Source organism: Pseudochaenichthys georgianus, chromosome 2 (genome assembly GCF_902827115.2).
Source record: "Pseudochaenichthys georgianus chromosome 2, fPseGeo1.2, whole genome shotgun sequence".
In the NCBI taxonomy this organism is placed as follows: Eukaryota; Metazoa; Chordata; class Actinopteri; order Perciformes; family Channichthyidae; genus Pseudochaenichthys; species Pseudochaenichthys georgianus.
The window spans coordinates 11,920,389-11,933,784 of record NC_047504.1 but is presented as its reverse complement, the minus strand read 5'-3'; the positions used below and the strand labels follow the sequence as shown (position 1 = coordinate 11,933,784).

The 13,396-nt window shown below is 43.7% G+C and overlaps 1 protein-coding gene across 1 annotated transcript; it reads right to left on the bottom strand.

Annotated features, from left to right (window-relative positions):
- Positions 1-3,724: 3,724 nt before the first annotated feature.
- Positions 3,725-13,376, bottom strand: pspc1 (paraspeckle component 1). Its single transcript, XM_034096802.2, has 10 exons — positions 12,917-13,376; positions 9,252-9,401; positions 9,018-9,169; positions 8,813-8,908; positions 8,103-8,299; positions 7,085-7,169; positions 6,871-6,976; positions 6,491-6,548; positions 6,203-6,339; positions 3,725-4,975 (listed from the first exon to the last, which is right to left on the bottom strand). Exons 1-10 carry the CDS (start codon positions 13,289-13,291, stop codon positions 4,823-4,825), a joined length of 1,509 nt encoding a protein of 502 aa, XP_033952693.1. The 5' UTR covers positions 13,292-13,376; the 3' UTR covers positions 3,725-4,822.
- Between the last annotated feature and the right edge of the window lie 20 nt (positions 13,377-13,396).

Below are 13,396 nucleotides of genomic sequence, written 5' to 3'. Positions count from 1 at the left end.
TCTCTTTACCATCAATGGAAGGTTGTGCTGTAACTAAAAGCACCTCCCGCTGTCTGGATTATCAGTTACTGTGCCACCTCCTAATGCGTCTTTACGCACCGAATGGAGGCGGTGCCAGACAGTACGCTGCAAAACATACGTCCGTCTATTTTTAACCCAAATTGCTCCATTCAATCTGCAGGCAATCAGATTTATCCGAAAACAACCCGGGCAAAGGAAGGTTTGTTGGGTGGGAGCAGCTGTGGGCTTTGGGGATCACGTTGTATTAAGAAGTCCAACAGCAGTAACACATAATTTACGGATGAATCTGCAAATCATTGTCTATTAGCGGAAACAAGAGTAGAGTAGATTCTTCTAAAACATTGCTCAGAATCATTCTTAAGAGACACATATTCCCCCTGTCCTAAAACAAATGCCAAACTTACATTATTATTCTTTTTAAATGATAATTAGAACCAAATAATAGTTAAATATACTCCGGTAAAACTACGTCTGCATGGCTTCTCTTGGTGTAGTGAAATAAAAAAAAATCAATAAAGGACGTAATAAAAAATAGCATGAACACAATCTAATTGTATAGCCAGTTTGCAGTAAAGGCAACCCTGACCACAGTCTGTTTAACATATTGGGCATCAATACATTGACCTACTTTTATTTACACATACAGTTAAACTTTACGAACCAGAAGGAATCCTGGGAACTTGTTCTAGCAGAAGTTATTTGGACGGTGATTAGATTAGCTGCAGGCTGAAGCCACATTATTAGATTCAGTGTCTCTGAGAAAACGAGTGCAATGTAGGCCAACAGGTTGTAATGTAGGACACATTCAAAACATAAATGAAGTGATTATCCTTCAACTAACTCTACAGAGAGACATCTTTGATCTGTGACGCAGATATTAATGTTCCAAAGCTGTAATTAGTTGGATAATAATCTTTATTTGAATAGCACCTTGCAGTCCAATAGCTTCCGATTGAGTAGCATCCAACCGAGCTTTAAAAACAATTAGTGGCACCAGATTGTTCAGTTTCCATCTGCAAATTAAATGGAAACTGAGCAATCTGGTGCCACTAAATGTTTTTAAAGCTCGGTTGGATGCTAGTCAACCGGAAGCTATTGGTACCCGTTTATGTGGATAATTATGTAAATGATGCTGGATGATGTCCTTTTGTTGTTCTATTTATGTTTTTATGTTTCATGTGGAACTACTTGAGCAGGTCTCCCTTGGAAAAGAGATCAATGATCTCAATGGGATTTTATCTGTATAAATAAAGGTTTGAAATTAAATGAAATAGACATTTCACAGAACATTGATATCAAACAGAATACAGATACCAGTAGGAGACAAACTTAACATTGAGTAGACATTTAGATGAAAAGGTACAAGATGCAATGCTTTGAGAAAGTGCAGCAGAGAGCAGGGGTTTGCTTCCTCAAAGGCTGAATTGTACAAATGTGTTTTGAGTTTTTTTTTTTAAAGCCTTCCACCGAGCTGGCTTCCCTGATGTCTCCAGGCATTTTGTTCCTTAGCTTTGGAGCACAGCTAATGAAAGCTGCGTCACCGAACTTCTTTTTACCGCTGTTTTATAATAACATTAATGTAAGACCTTATCCAAGGAGAATGTAGTTCGGACGGAAACACAAAAGGACCACAGATTGTTGCCCCAAAATCGATGGTCCTTCTGGAAAAGTGGGCCACAAACTGGGCTAAAGCAGAACAAGGCCAGAAAGTGAAGACGTGGAGTATTCATTCCCCAAATCGGCCACAATCAGCCCCGTTAAAAGTGGATCACTTCAATGATTACCGTCCCTCGTGTTGGTAATGAGCAGCCTTGGGCACCGCAAAGAGAAGCAGCGCCCCCCCCCCCCCGTCCAATCCGAAACGTCCCGCTACAAACACGGACTTTCCACCCCTAAAGCTGAGAATGCCATCAGTTAGTAAGTGGAGAGAGACCGTGACGATAGCTGTGAAGAGAGGCAACTTGCAAAAGAAAACGAGGCACTGGAATATTATATATGCATTACTAACTTCATATGTATCACCCTTCTTGTTAATACTGGTATATTATATTATATTATATATTATAAACACCCATATTTTTAACCTTGGGTTTTTGTTTAATGTTACAACACAAAGATAGGTTCTTCTGTGTGGACCAGAAAGCCAGGAAGAAAGTAAATCTTGCTACGACATATATTTGTACATCAATACGACATGACCCAATTAACATATCTTATGTTTCAGGTTCTGATTAAGTTCACTGCAACAGCATCTAATGTCATTTGTATTAATATGAGAGGAAAGACAGATCTACAAAAGCATGGGATGTTTATCATCTTAACCAAAAATGTTCTCTCTCTGGTCACTATCACTTTTATTCGATCATATAAATCCTACTGAGAGTCAGGTGCTGACTCACCAACTCCGTCTCTACTGAAATGCCGATGAAGCAGAACGTCACCATCTTTGTTTTTGGAACCAGGAGCAACTTCACCTTTTATAAGATCAGGTGCAAAGAAGCCTAACATCCATCTTCTCCCGCTTATCCGTGGTCGGGTCTCGGGGTAGCAGTTCCAGCAGAGCCCCAAACTTCCTTTCCCCTCATCAACCAGCTCTGACTGGGGGGTCCCAAGGCGCTCCCAGGCCAGCGAAGAGATATAATCCCTCCACCTGGTCCTAGGTCTACCCCTTGGTCTCCTCCCAGCTGGACGTGCCTGGAACACCTCCCTAGGGAGGCGCCCAGGTGGCATCCTAACTAGGTGCCCGAACCACCTCAACTGGCTCCTTTCAACGCGAAGGAGGAGCGGCTCAACTCCGAGTCCCTCCCTGATGCTTCTCACCTTATCCCTAAGGGAGACGCCAGCCACCCTGCGGAGGAAACCCATCTTGCTTGTATCCGCGATCTCGTTCTTTCGGTCATGAAGCCTTACATAACAAATATAATACAATGACAGTATCTTGTGGACATACTGTGTGTCTGTTTATCTACCTATTGTTTCACCGGATGCAGGACTCCCTTAGACGAGAGACGAGACATAAAACAATTTAAAAAACAAATATTCTGCAACACTGAGAATCAAATTGAAAGTCGTATAAATGGTTATATGAAAAAGCCTCTGGAGTATATGAGCAGATTATAATGAAACGGGACGGGCAGAATCAGCAGTAACACATGCACGGGTTCATCAGGGGACACAGGACACATTTTAGCAACATATTAATATTCATTCCAGGAAATAGAAGGACCAATTATTACAGTGGAGTGAACTCTGCAGAATGCTTGATGCACGCAAAGCTAGGATTTCCAAATACATGCCGTAAACACAAACATCGACTTGTTGCTTGAAACGCAAAACAAATAAACACAAAACTGCTCTCAATTTCCCCGAATATTCTCCTGTCGGGTGGCATCTGTCACACGCATGCGCACACACACACGCACGCACACACTTAGATACACAGACAGACAGACAGACGTGAGTGTGTTACTATGGAAACACACAAGAGGAAGACATTCAATGAAATGTAATTACCTGTTCCTTAGAATCCGTGGAAACCATTCAGCTTATATTAAACTCTCCAGGTCCAGTGGAAACACAGATTGCATCGTCACCATCAAGATGTCAAATGTTTTTCTTCTACAACTTAAAAGGTGGAGCTGTAAGAATCAGAGACAATTTATCGCAAATACTCAAAAGAAAAAAAGACTCGGAAGCTTAAAGATTGAGGGTTTTTTCTACTTGTCCATTTAATAAATAAAGTTTCTTGATAGTTAAACAGATTTTGTGATAAACTGAACTCGCGGTGGTTTCTATTTCCATTTCAGAAACACATTAGGCCACAGTCTGCTATATAAAGTAAAGTAAAGTACAAAACATATTTTATATTCAGACATTTATCCAGATCTGAACCGACCGGATCCAACTTTACAAACATGGAAAGGGTTAAGTGTAAGGGGACTTTAGGATGTTGGCTTATTTACAGTTAAGAAATCACAATTATTTCCAATCAAAAAGAGACAGAATTTCCCACAAATGGTTTATTACTCGTAACCATGAAATACAGGATTCCCCAAAGCTGTATAAACACTCACTGGATGGTTGAACACTTAATTATATAAGAGTCACAGTATGTGTTTAAAGGAAGGACCACAGAAACATCCCCTAAGGCAGAGTTTCTCAAACTCTTTCATACCAAGGACTTAACCAATAAAAAAACACTCCACAAATATCCAAAATCACATCGTTTTTCTAGAACAGATTACAAATTGCCTGAAAATGCTACAAACAAGTGACAACATGTGTGATGAAGGTGTTTCGCTGGGCTATATCATGCAATCGAAAGTGAAACTTAAGCTCGCTCCATTGCGGAGATATTCCCGCGAGAGTGCGTACAACTTTAATTTATTAATTTATTTAAAATGTGAAATTGTACCAATATACTCACGGGCCACTAGGGGGCGGTCACGGACCACCAATGGTCCGCGGACCACACTTTGAGAAGCACTGCTCTAATGTTACACTTAAAATGTCAGCAGTCTTGTTTGTCTTTTCAAATGCAACGATAGCAGTCATGTTCTCACGAAGAACCTTCTTGAAGAATACTTTTAAGATCCAGCAGCACCAACCGTCTCATTCAGAAAACATATGCTGTCCAAATATATCGTCTTTCAAAAGCATTTCATCCACATAACAGATGCCTTTTAGTGAGAGATATGTGCATTTTGTGGGTGAAACATCCCATCCACGGGGTGGAGTGGAGACGGAGAAGTAGGATTGGGTTTATGTCACAAAACGAAATTGTCTCTCTGTTTGGGAAGAGTTAGTATCTGCGCCGTTTGTTATTTGGTCCTTCAAAAGCCTGAGGGCCCACTGGCTGCTGCTGTTGTTGTTGTTGTTGTTGTTGTTGCTGATTTGGGGACTCAACTTCTGGTCGCCCCCCTATTTGTCCTCCCTGCGGAAACCTATCGTTCCGCTGAGGTTTTTAAGTGTTAAGAAAACGTGAGTCACCGAACATCAGAACATCGGGTTTGGATCCGAGTGGCGGCGTCCGAGAGCAGAACCAGTGAGACAAGGAGAGAGGGATAAGGCCATTAGTTAAGTGAATTAGACAAAGTGCTTTCAACTCAATAAAGGTTTTTCACAAATACAGGTATTTTGCAGTAGTTTTGTCCACAATAACTTTTATAGGAACGCCTTAGAAGTTAAATTAAACACTCTTTATCTATCTATCATTACAAAAACTCGAAATCTTGCCCAGTATATGTGTCTAATATCAGAACATGTCTCTCCACCTGATGAAGATATGATAACTTCAGAAGTAACTCTGCAGGGAGATATCGGGTCTTGCTTTCAGACAAAGCATCGTCTTGTTGAGTCAAACAAATCATATTTTGAGTTGTATCTCAGATTAAACTTGTTTTTTTTAAATATTTATTGGAAAATCACCAACTAACTTATATTGTAACACAACATTTCCTGATGCTGGTAACGGTACGTCCACACAGCAGCTTCAGAGGAATCTTCCACCGCTTCCAACGCTTCTCTGCCCGTTGACTTTGAATGGGGATGACGTCACTTTGCCTCGCTTTTCGCCGAACTGCATTGTGGGGGAGCGAAGCGAAGATTTCCAGGATGTCCAGGATTCCAAAGTTGAGCAATGTTCAACTTTTGAAGCTGAGCTGGAAGCGTCAGCCAATCAAACACGTTTATGCAAATCTGACAGTAGAAGCGCTAGCCAATCAAACCGCGTATAAGCAGGGAGAGCCAGACCGCAGTTCATTTCCTCATATTCCAAACGAGAAGTTACGGGAGCAAATCACCCGGTTCTTTACGACCAGAACTATTAACGGGATACAAACCGGAGGAACCAGGCATGGAGGGAGGTGGCAGAGACAGGGGGGGAAACTGGTAGGTTTCGCCTGTTTGGGGAGTTTATATATATATATATTGCAAGCTGTCAGACACGCCCAGCTCCAAGATGTTCAAGATGTTTTCAAAGCTGCTGTGTGGACGTACCGTAAGATATAGTTCAAAATAAGTTCTCCTATAGCTAATTACAAGATCTGATGTATCTAAATATCCCTTCTTATTTCAAGTGAAAACAACTTGTTTTCGGAGCAGCATTCCTGCCAGCGTGCGAGGCAACGCGACTCTATAAAGAAAGCAGCTAATATGCTAATTGTGTTTCCCGATACATCACCATTGCTCCGTTCTCCGACATCAATGGCGACCCCATATTCGCCGTTCCCTCTTGGCCAATGGCTGCTCCCCGTCCGCTCATGCCCATCATCTGACCCTGGTTACCATTGGCCCCCGGAGAGCCCTGGTTATAGCCATCTACACGCAACACAACGCAGCATTGGTTGGTTTGTGGGAATTGTGGGTAAGGTATTCTACATTTAAAGAGTAGTCACCAGCTAGTGCATTATGTTAAAATGTATATCGAGGGTAACACTTCACAGATAGAGAAACTAGATGATGCCCGTACCTCCCATATTAGCGGCTCCACGAGGGCCCAGGTCGCCTCCTCTCATGTCCTGTTCTCTCTGTAGGAGGTGAAGAAGAGCCTTCAGAACAAAACGCCGCTGAAAGTAGAACTCTCCGGCTGAGAAGCTACCAGACGCTCGCTCTCATACTGCTACAGAATACACAGTTTCTACACTAAACTGATGACAGAAATTGCTCTGATTTAACACAATTATCATTCTGCGAAAATGAAGGACTTGCGAGGTACAGATATTTCACAGAACATGTTATTGTTTACTAACATCTACCAATCATTCCTCGTCGCAGTGTGTGTACTATTTAAGTCATCAACCTGACCAGCTGACCTCTCAGCCGGTTTGTCTGTGATCCAGATGTACTCACGTTGTCCGGGTAGTTTGGTTTGAACCCCTCTGCTGGACGTCTCTGCTCCTCCTGTTCTCGGTGCCTCATCGCCTCCTCCTCTCTCCTCCTCCTCTCCTCTTCATGCCTGCAACCACGCAGAACAAAGACGCATCAATCGGCCCGTCTGTGTAGCTCGGAGACACTAGTCAGAGATCGACGCATGTATGGATGTAGAGAAAGAAAGGAAGCACACCTCATCTCTATCTGCTGTCGTCTCTGCAGCTCCTGGTTGCGAAGCTCCTCCAGCCTCCTCAGCTCCTCCTGGCGCCTCATCAGATCTGGAAGAGGCCAAAAAACTCACATTCAGGCCCAATCCCAAACCCCTCCCTCCACCCTACCCCTCCGTGACGGAGTGAACTCCGCCTGCAGCCACACTCGCAGCTCAACGAGGCTCCTCCTGTCAGATGGAGGGAGTAAATACAGCAGCAAGCTTTGGGACGGCCTCCCCTCTCCGGCAGGAACAGGAAGTGCCGTAACCGTAACAACGGTTTCAAATCAGCTTCTCTTTGACAAAAAGTTTAAATGAATAACTCAAATAAAACTCCAAACATCTTTCATTGTGTTTCAAAGCGCTTTTAGTTTTAAACCTGATGTTTATAAGCTTCTTAGTTTGTAAATATACACAACTTTATAATAAAATGCACACTTTACCTTTTTCTACACTAAACACAGGTTTGATCCTCAGTCAAAACATATGAGGTCATCATGAGGTCGCTAACATCGCAGTTTATCAGCGGATGTTTGCTGGAACTACTTGTTAGCAGCTTGTTTCCTGAGGGACACACACAGCGTGACTCCGGTCAGGGAGAGACCGGTCTCAAGTCAGCACCGCTGCAGACTCGCTGTTTGAGGGCTTGATAGCCCACTCCCCCTCCACACTCGTTGCTTTGGAACAGCCCTCAATATGGCGGACCCTCCGCATGAACGCGCAAACGGAGGGGTAGGGTGTAGGGGTAGGGGGTAGGGGGTAGGGTGTAGGGTGTAGGGGGTAGGGGGTAGGGTGTAGAGGGTAGGGGGTAGAGGGTAGGGGGTAGGGGTAGGGGGTAGGGGTAGGGTGTAGGGGTAGGAGTAGAGGGTAGAGGGTAGGGGTAGGGTGTAGGGTGTAGGGGTAGAGGGTAGGGTGTAGGGTGTAGGGGGCGGTTTGGGATTGTGCCTTAGCATCAAAACAGAAGGACAGCATGAATGAACGACGGCAGCCTCACAGCCCCTACCTTGTCTCATCATCATGAGCTGGTGTTCGTGTTTGGCCGACTCCAGCTCGGCCTCCAGCTTCTCTTTGGCCTCCTTTATGTTCTTGTCCACCTGCTCTTTCTGCTGTTTCTCCATCTCATGCAGGGCTTTCCAGCGAGACGAGTATTCAAACTCAAAAGTCCCCGGCTGAGCAAAATGTGGCTTCAGCTCTCGTTCCCTAGGGGGAAGGAGACAACACACGAGAATAACGCCATGCTACACTGACAGACAACCACGTGCATTGTTCTACTGACAAACACCAGTAAAACAGACTTAAAGGTGGGGTGGGTACGTTTGAGAAACCGGCTCGAGATACACTTGTTGTCATGGAATGCTCTGAACATCCCGATAGCAATGAATATCTGAAGTGCTTTGACAAAAAATCCATAAAGAAATATCATCTGTGGAAGCCGTGGCGCTGTAAAAAGCTCGACCAATCATCTGAGCCGGCTAAAGTAACTGGATGGCCTACCTGCCTGTCAGCCTTCCATCGGGGCACACACTTATCTCGTGCCCTCATTGGTCATGTGCGCGTTCGTGTGTGTTGGAGGCGGGGCTCTGTGAGGAAGTGGCAGATTTTGTTCCGGTTGTGTATTTTCAAATTCTCGCGCCCTCCAGCCGGTTTCTCCAAAACGACCTCCCCCGCCTTTAAGTGCATTTGAATGAAACAGAAACTCGTCTTTGTACGTACTTGTAGTATTTTGCGGTCTTGTGCAGCAGCTTCTCGGGCTGTCCATCCTCATCGTCAAAGTGCTCCGAGGGCTCCACGATGGCTGGACAAGGTGTGCTGGAGAAAGGCAAGACAACACTAAATTAATCATTTGTTACGAGAGGATTGTGCATCAATGTCATAAATCTTTCTGCATGGATTTTGTTAAAGGAAGTGCGCCCCTCACTTGGTCAGCAGCAGCGCCCCCTCCGTGCATTGCTCCAGAGCTTTTCGTGCAGCTGCTTTGCTTGCAAACTCCACGATGCCTCTCCCAGTGGGACGCCCGCGGTCATCCGTCACCACGATGGCCCGTTCCACCGGCCCGAACTCAGAAAACGCCTGACGGGAGACGAAAGGGCTTCGGGTTAGATAGACATGCTAATCTAAATGAATATCTGAAGTGTTGGAACTCTCGTCCTACCTGTTCGAGCAGCTCATTGGTCACCGCCGGTAACAGGTTGCGTACAGTGAGTGCAGAACCGTGCGTAGCAAAGCGTATCCTGAGTGGTCGATTGTTCATCACTGTCCCATCCAACTCACATTTAGCGATCTCTGCCAGTGTCCGTGTTTCCTGGAAGACAAAGGTCGATGATACCTCAGTGATGCACATGAAGGTTTCAATTAGGGCTGAATGATAAATATATAAATAGTCGTTTCAACTTTAAGATTTAAGACAGTCCAGAATCTGCATCGTTGTATCAACTTCGGTGCAAGGTTCGAACTAAACTGCGGTAAAAAGTGCAACAGAGATGAGAAACAAGACGTGTTCAAAAAGCTGCCCTCTCTTAGTCTCCTTTTTGTCTTGGAATAAGCGTGCATCTGTTTGCATTCCACATATGTATTTTTTAGTGGTGCACGATAATTATCGGTCCGATATTAGGAATTATGACGTCATCCCGATAAACCCGATAACAGTATTAATAGCCTCGATAATATACAATATATTTTTTGGGTAAAAAGAAAGAGATCGTGCGGTGTGGGTGGGTTGGGATGAGGGGCGCTTGTTTTTCACTCGGCTCCTCCCGTGTTGCCAGCACTGTGGTGTTAGTGCAGGGGTGGGGAACCTTTTTCCTCTCAAGGGCCATTTCAATTTTTTCAACATCCTCCGAGGGCCGTACAAATTATTGACCTCCGCTTAAAAATACTAAAATCACAGCCCATTTATTTCTTTTTTCTTTCATGCTGTGCAAAGAAAAAGCAACCTCTTAATCCAGATATCTCACCATGACTCGCGCAAGCATGCACGTGCACGGTTGTGGCATGACCACCAAAACAGAAAGATATGGACACAAGATGTGTGCACATGTATTTAGTTTCCTATCCATGGACATGATTTAAGTGGGGGGGGGGGGGACCTAACCTCCTCTATTATACATTTTTTAAATGTTGAAGTTAAAAGCATCAATCTGGTGCACTTTGAGAGCTATGGAAACATCTCTCAACACCAAGATGATACAGAACTGTAAACAGATTTACTTTTTCATTATGGATATTTTACAAATGCTCTCCTTTCAAACTGTATTCTTGTTTATTAATAACAACTTTTTTGTACTGTAAAATATTGTAGTGTGGTGGTTCAATATGTCGTGTTGATCCGTGGCGCACTCATAACGTGCAGGGCTGGAGTGACTTTCGCTGTTGGGACTCGGGTTTGAGTCCAGCATGAACTTTTTTGTTATTTTCATGTCGATGGACACTGAATATTATGTAGTTTGAATAGAAGATTCCTAATATTGTTTGCCGAGACCAAGATTAATGACCCATCAGCATTTTAAAGTCTAATGACATTTCTGCTGCTATCTTTGCAAAACGAGTTAACAGTCACATGTGATCTGGATGAGTGCTGCAGAATGCCGTTTTTATAAGGGATGTATGTGTGTGTCTTTCATATTAAACATGATCGCTGGTAGATAGCCACAGAAGATGTAACACAGTTTAATCTGGGCGGATCCCATTTTCCTATGGGCGAATCACAGTTTACCTGAGAGGGTCACAGTTTACCTGAGAGGATCACAGAACACAGCTGAAAACTTCTCCACGCTGCTTTCAAACTCTGAGTAAACAACGTGTGCTTCACTGGGAGGCTGTCTGAAGGTGTACACATGTCTCAGATGGACTTGGTATCACATTAGGAACGATATTCAGTGATAATTCGGGCAACAATAGCTGGTTTTAAGGATTTATTCGAGCGGATCACAGCTTAACAAAGCCGAAGACTTCTCCACGCTGCTTTCAAACTGTGAGTAAACAACGTGCGCTTCACTTGGAGGCTGTCTGAAGGTGTACACGGGTCTCAGATGGACTTGGTATCACATTAAGAACGATATTCAGTAATAAGTCTGCCAACAATAGCTGGTTTAAATGATTTATTGGAGCTCGCAATGTTTTGAACAGACATGCCCATGTCAACTCGTTTTTCTTTTTGTAGTCCTCGCTGTTCGCGTCCGGATATCGCCATCGTAACCACAACCTCACACACTGGTACTGAATGTGCATCAAAGTGTTCCTATCCAGCCAAATATACCAAAAGATGTATGTAAGCGACAGAAGAAGAGATCGAAATGTGTATTTCAGTCGAAGGCCACGCCTCCACATCTGTCAACCAGTTGATCGGGGAACCAGTTAAACCGGAACAGCGGCCGTGAAGCCAGGACAGTAAACAAACATGTCGTCGGTAGTATGGGACTATTTCAAAGCTTCAGAGTGAGATAGTTCGCTTGCTATTTGTATTAACAGATGCAGAAGTTCCACGAGGAGGGAAGAAGGCAACGAGCTATAATACTTCCAACCTGATCAGTCGCCTGAAACATCGCCATGGCTACGATGGTGTGTTAAAAGCGCACGAAGACGCCTGCGCTGCTGAACTAGCGGCAAATCCAAAGCCAGCTGCAAAGGCACCGGGGCTTTCACCTATCCACGAGGCGTTTGAAGAAGGAAAGAAGTTTGGGGAAATAAATATGGTCACTTTGAAGTCAGAACTGTTCTTGGCTTTGTTTTGTTCATAGTCGTAATGCTCATGTCCTTTGCTCACTACTAGTCTCTTTTTACCACCAGGTGTGCAAAAACTACAGATACATTTAATATATATATATTATATTATCGTCGGTTATCGGTTTCAAAAAACCAATATCGTGCATCCCTTGTATTTTTTACTACAATATTAGTAGCAGTGTTTTTTTTTTTGTACCTCTTGTTATTCTATTTGACATGCATATAGTCGACTTCTTACGCATTCACCTGTACATTCATTTGGAACATTCTCTTGCAGTTTTATTTTATTTCTGTTCTTTTTGCACCATTTTCATTGTGTATATATTTGAATGTTGCGTTGTTGGAGTAGCCTGGGATTTGCATTGCCACATCTACACTCTAGCTACTATGCCTCACCAACTGAAATGGCCTTCTTTAAATGTAAGAAGACACACGCATTGGCTCCAGCTGATATTTAAATGCATTTATCTTAACTATCCCCCTTAGTTAAAGCAGTATTTCGCACCCTACTCGCCAAATCATCAAGTTAGACATTCTGTTCAGATGTATTTCTCTGTCCCCTGGATTGGCAGGAGAGCGTTCATGTTCAAAGCCCCACAGACTGGAATACTTTACCTGCTGCTGTTAGATCTCGTGCATCATTGGGTTTATTTAAACATGCATTATCATCTCACTTCCAGCTGGTCTGCACTTGTTATAACTGATATTGGTTTAACTGATTTGCTCGACTGTCTCAAATTGTAATGATTGTATGCATTGCTTGAATTTTACTTAACAGGCTGTACGTGGTTTGCATTTTGTCTTTTTGTTTATGTATGTCTGTAAGTTGTTGCTGTTGCGGGACCCCTTGAAAACGAGATCAAGGGGTTTATCCCAATCAATAAAAATGTCTATATATATGACAACAAAGCCTTTGAATCTTGAGTGAATCAAAAATATTTCTGTAGTCAGTAAATGTGTTGTCATCCAATTATCTTATGTGTTTATTTATCAATGGCAGACACAGGATTTAAAGCGGGGCTTTCGCATGATTATTTGTGGAGAAACTTATAACAGGAAACACTCCAACACACCCTTCAAATCGCAAGGACTTACCAGGCGAATGAAGCCGAAGCCCCTCTCTCTGTTGATAAACACCTCGCTGATATTTCCATATTTAGCAAACATATCTTTGAACTCTTCCTCGGGGATATCCACCGGGAGGTTCCCCACAAACAGCCGGGATCTCTGAGTGAACGTCTTCTCTCCAGGCTTCCTAAAACTGTTGATATCCAGGGTCATTTCATCCCGGGGTTCCTCGCTTCCTTCCACGGCGTCTTCTGCTGGTTCGGCCCCAGGAGAAAGCTCCTCCTTCGGCTCGGGACCGTCTTTGTTCCCCGGTGATTCCTCCGGGGAGTCGGTGGTGCGTAAAGCTGGTTGGGGAGAATTACCGCTTTGCATGGTCGCTTGATGCATGTTTCGCTTCGCCATTCGTGGACAAAGTACGTGTAGAAAACGATTGAATTAAACAGAAATTGAGGAGGTTGTTGTGGACCAGATGGCGCACACCTCCTGATTTTCAAAAATGGCGACGGA

Excerpts from the sequence above, each read along its gene's own strand:
- pspc1 (XM_034096802.2), bottom strand. The coding sequence starts at position 13,291 with ATGGCGAAGCGAAACATGCATCAAGCGACCATGCAAAGCGGTAATTCT. Across the intron at positions 6,549-6,870 it reads AACCAAACTACCCGGACAAC|AGAGAACAGGACATGAGAGG; the intron begins GTGAGTACATCT and ends CACCTCCTACAG. Across the intron at positions 4,976-6,202 it reads TGTCGGAGAACGGAGCAATG|CGGAACGATAGGTTTCCGCA; the intron begins GTGATGTATCGG and ends TAAAAACCTCAG.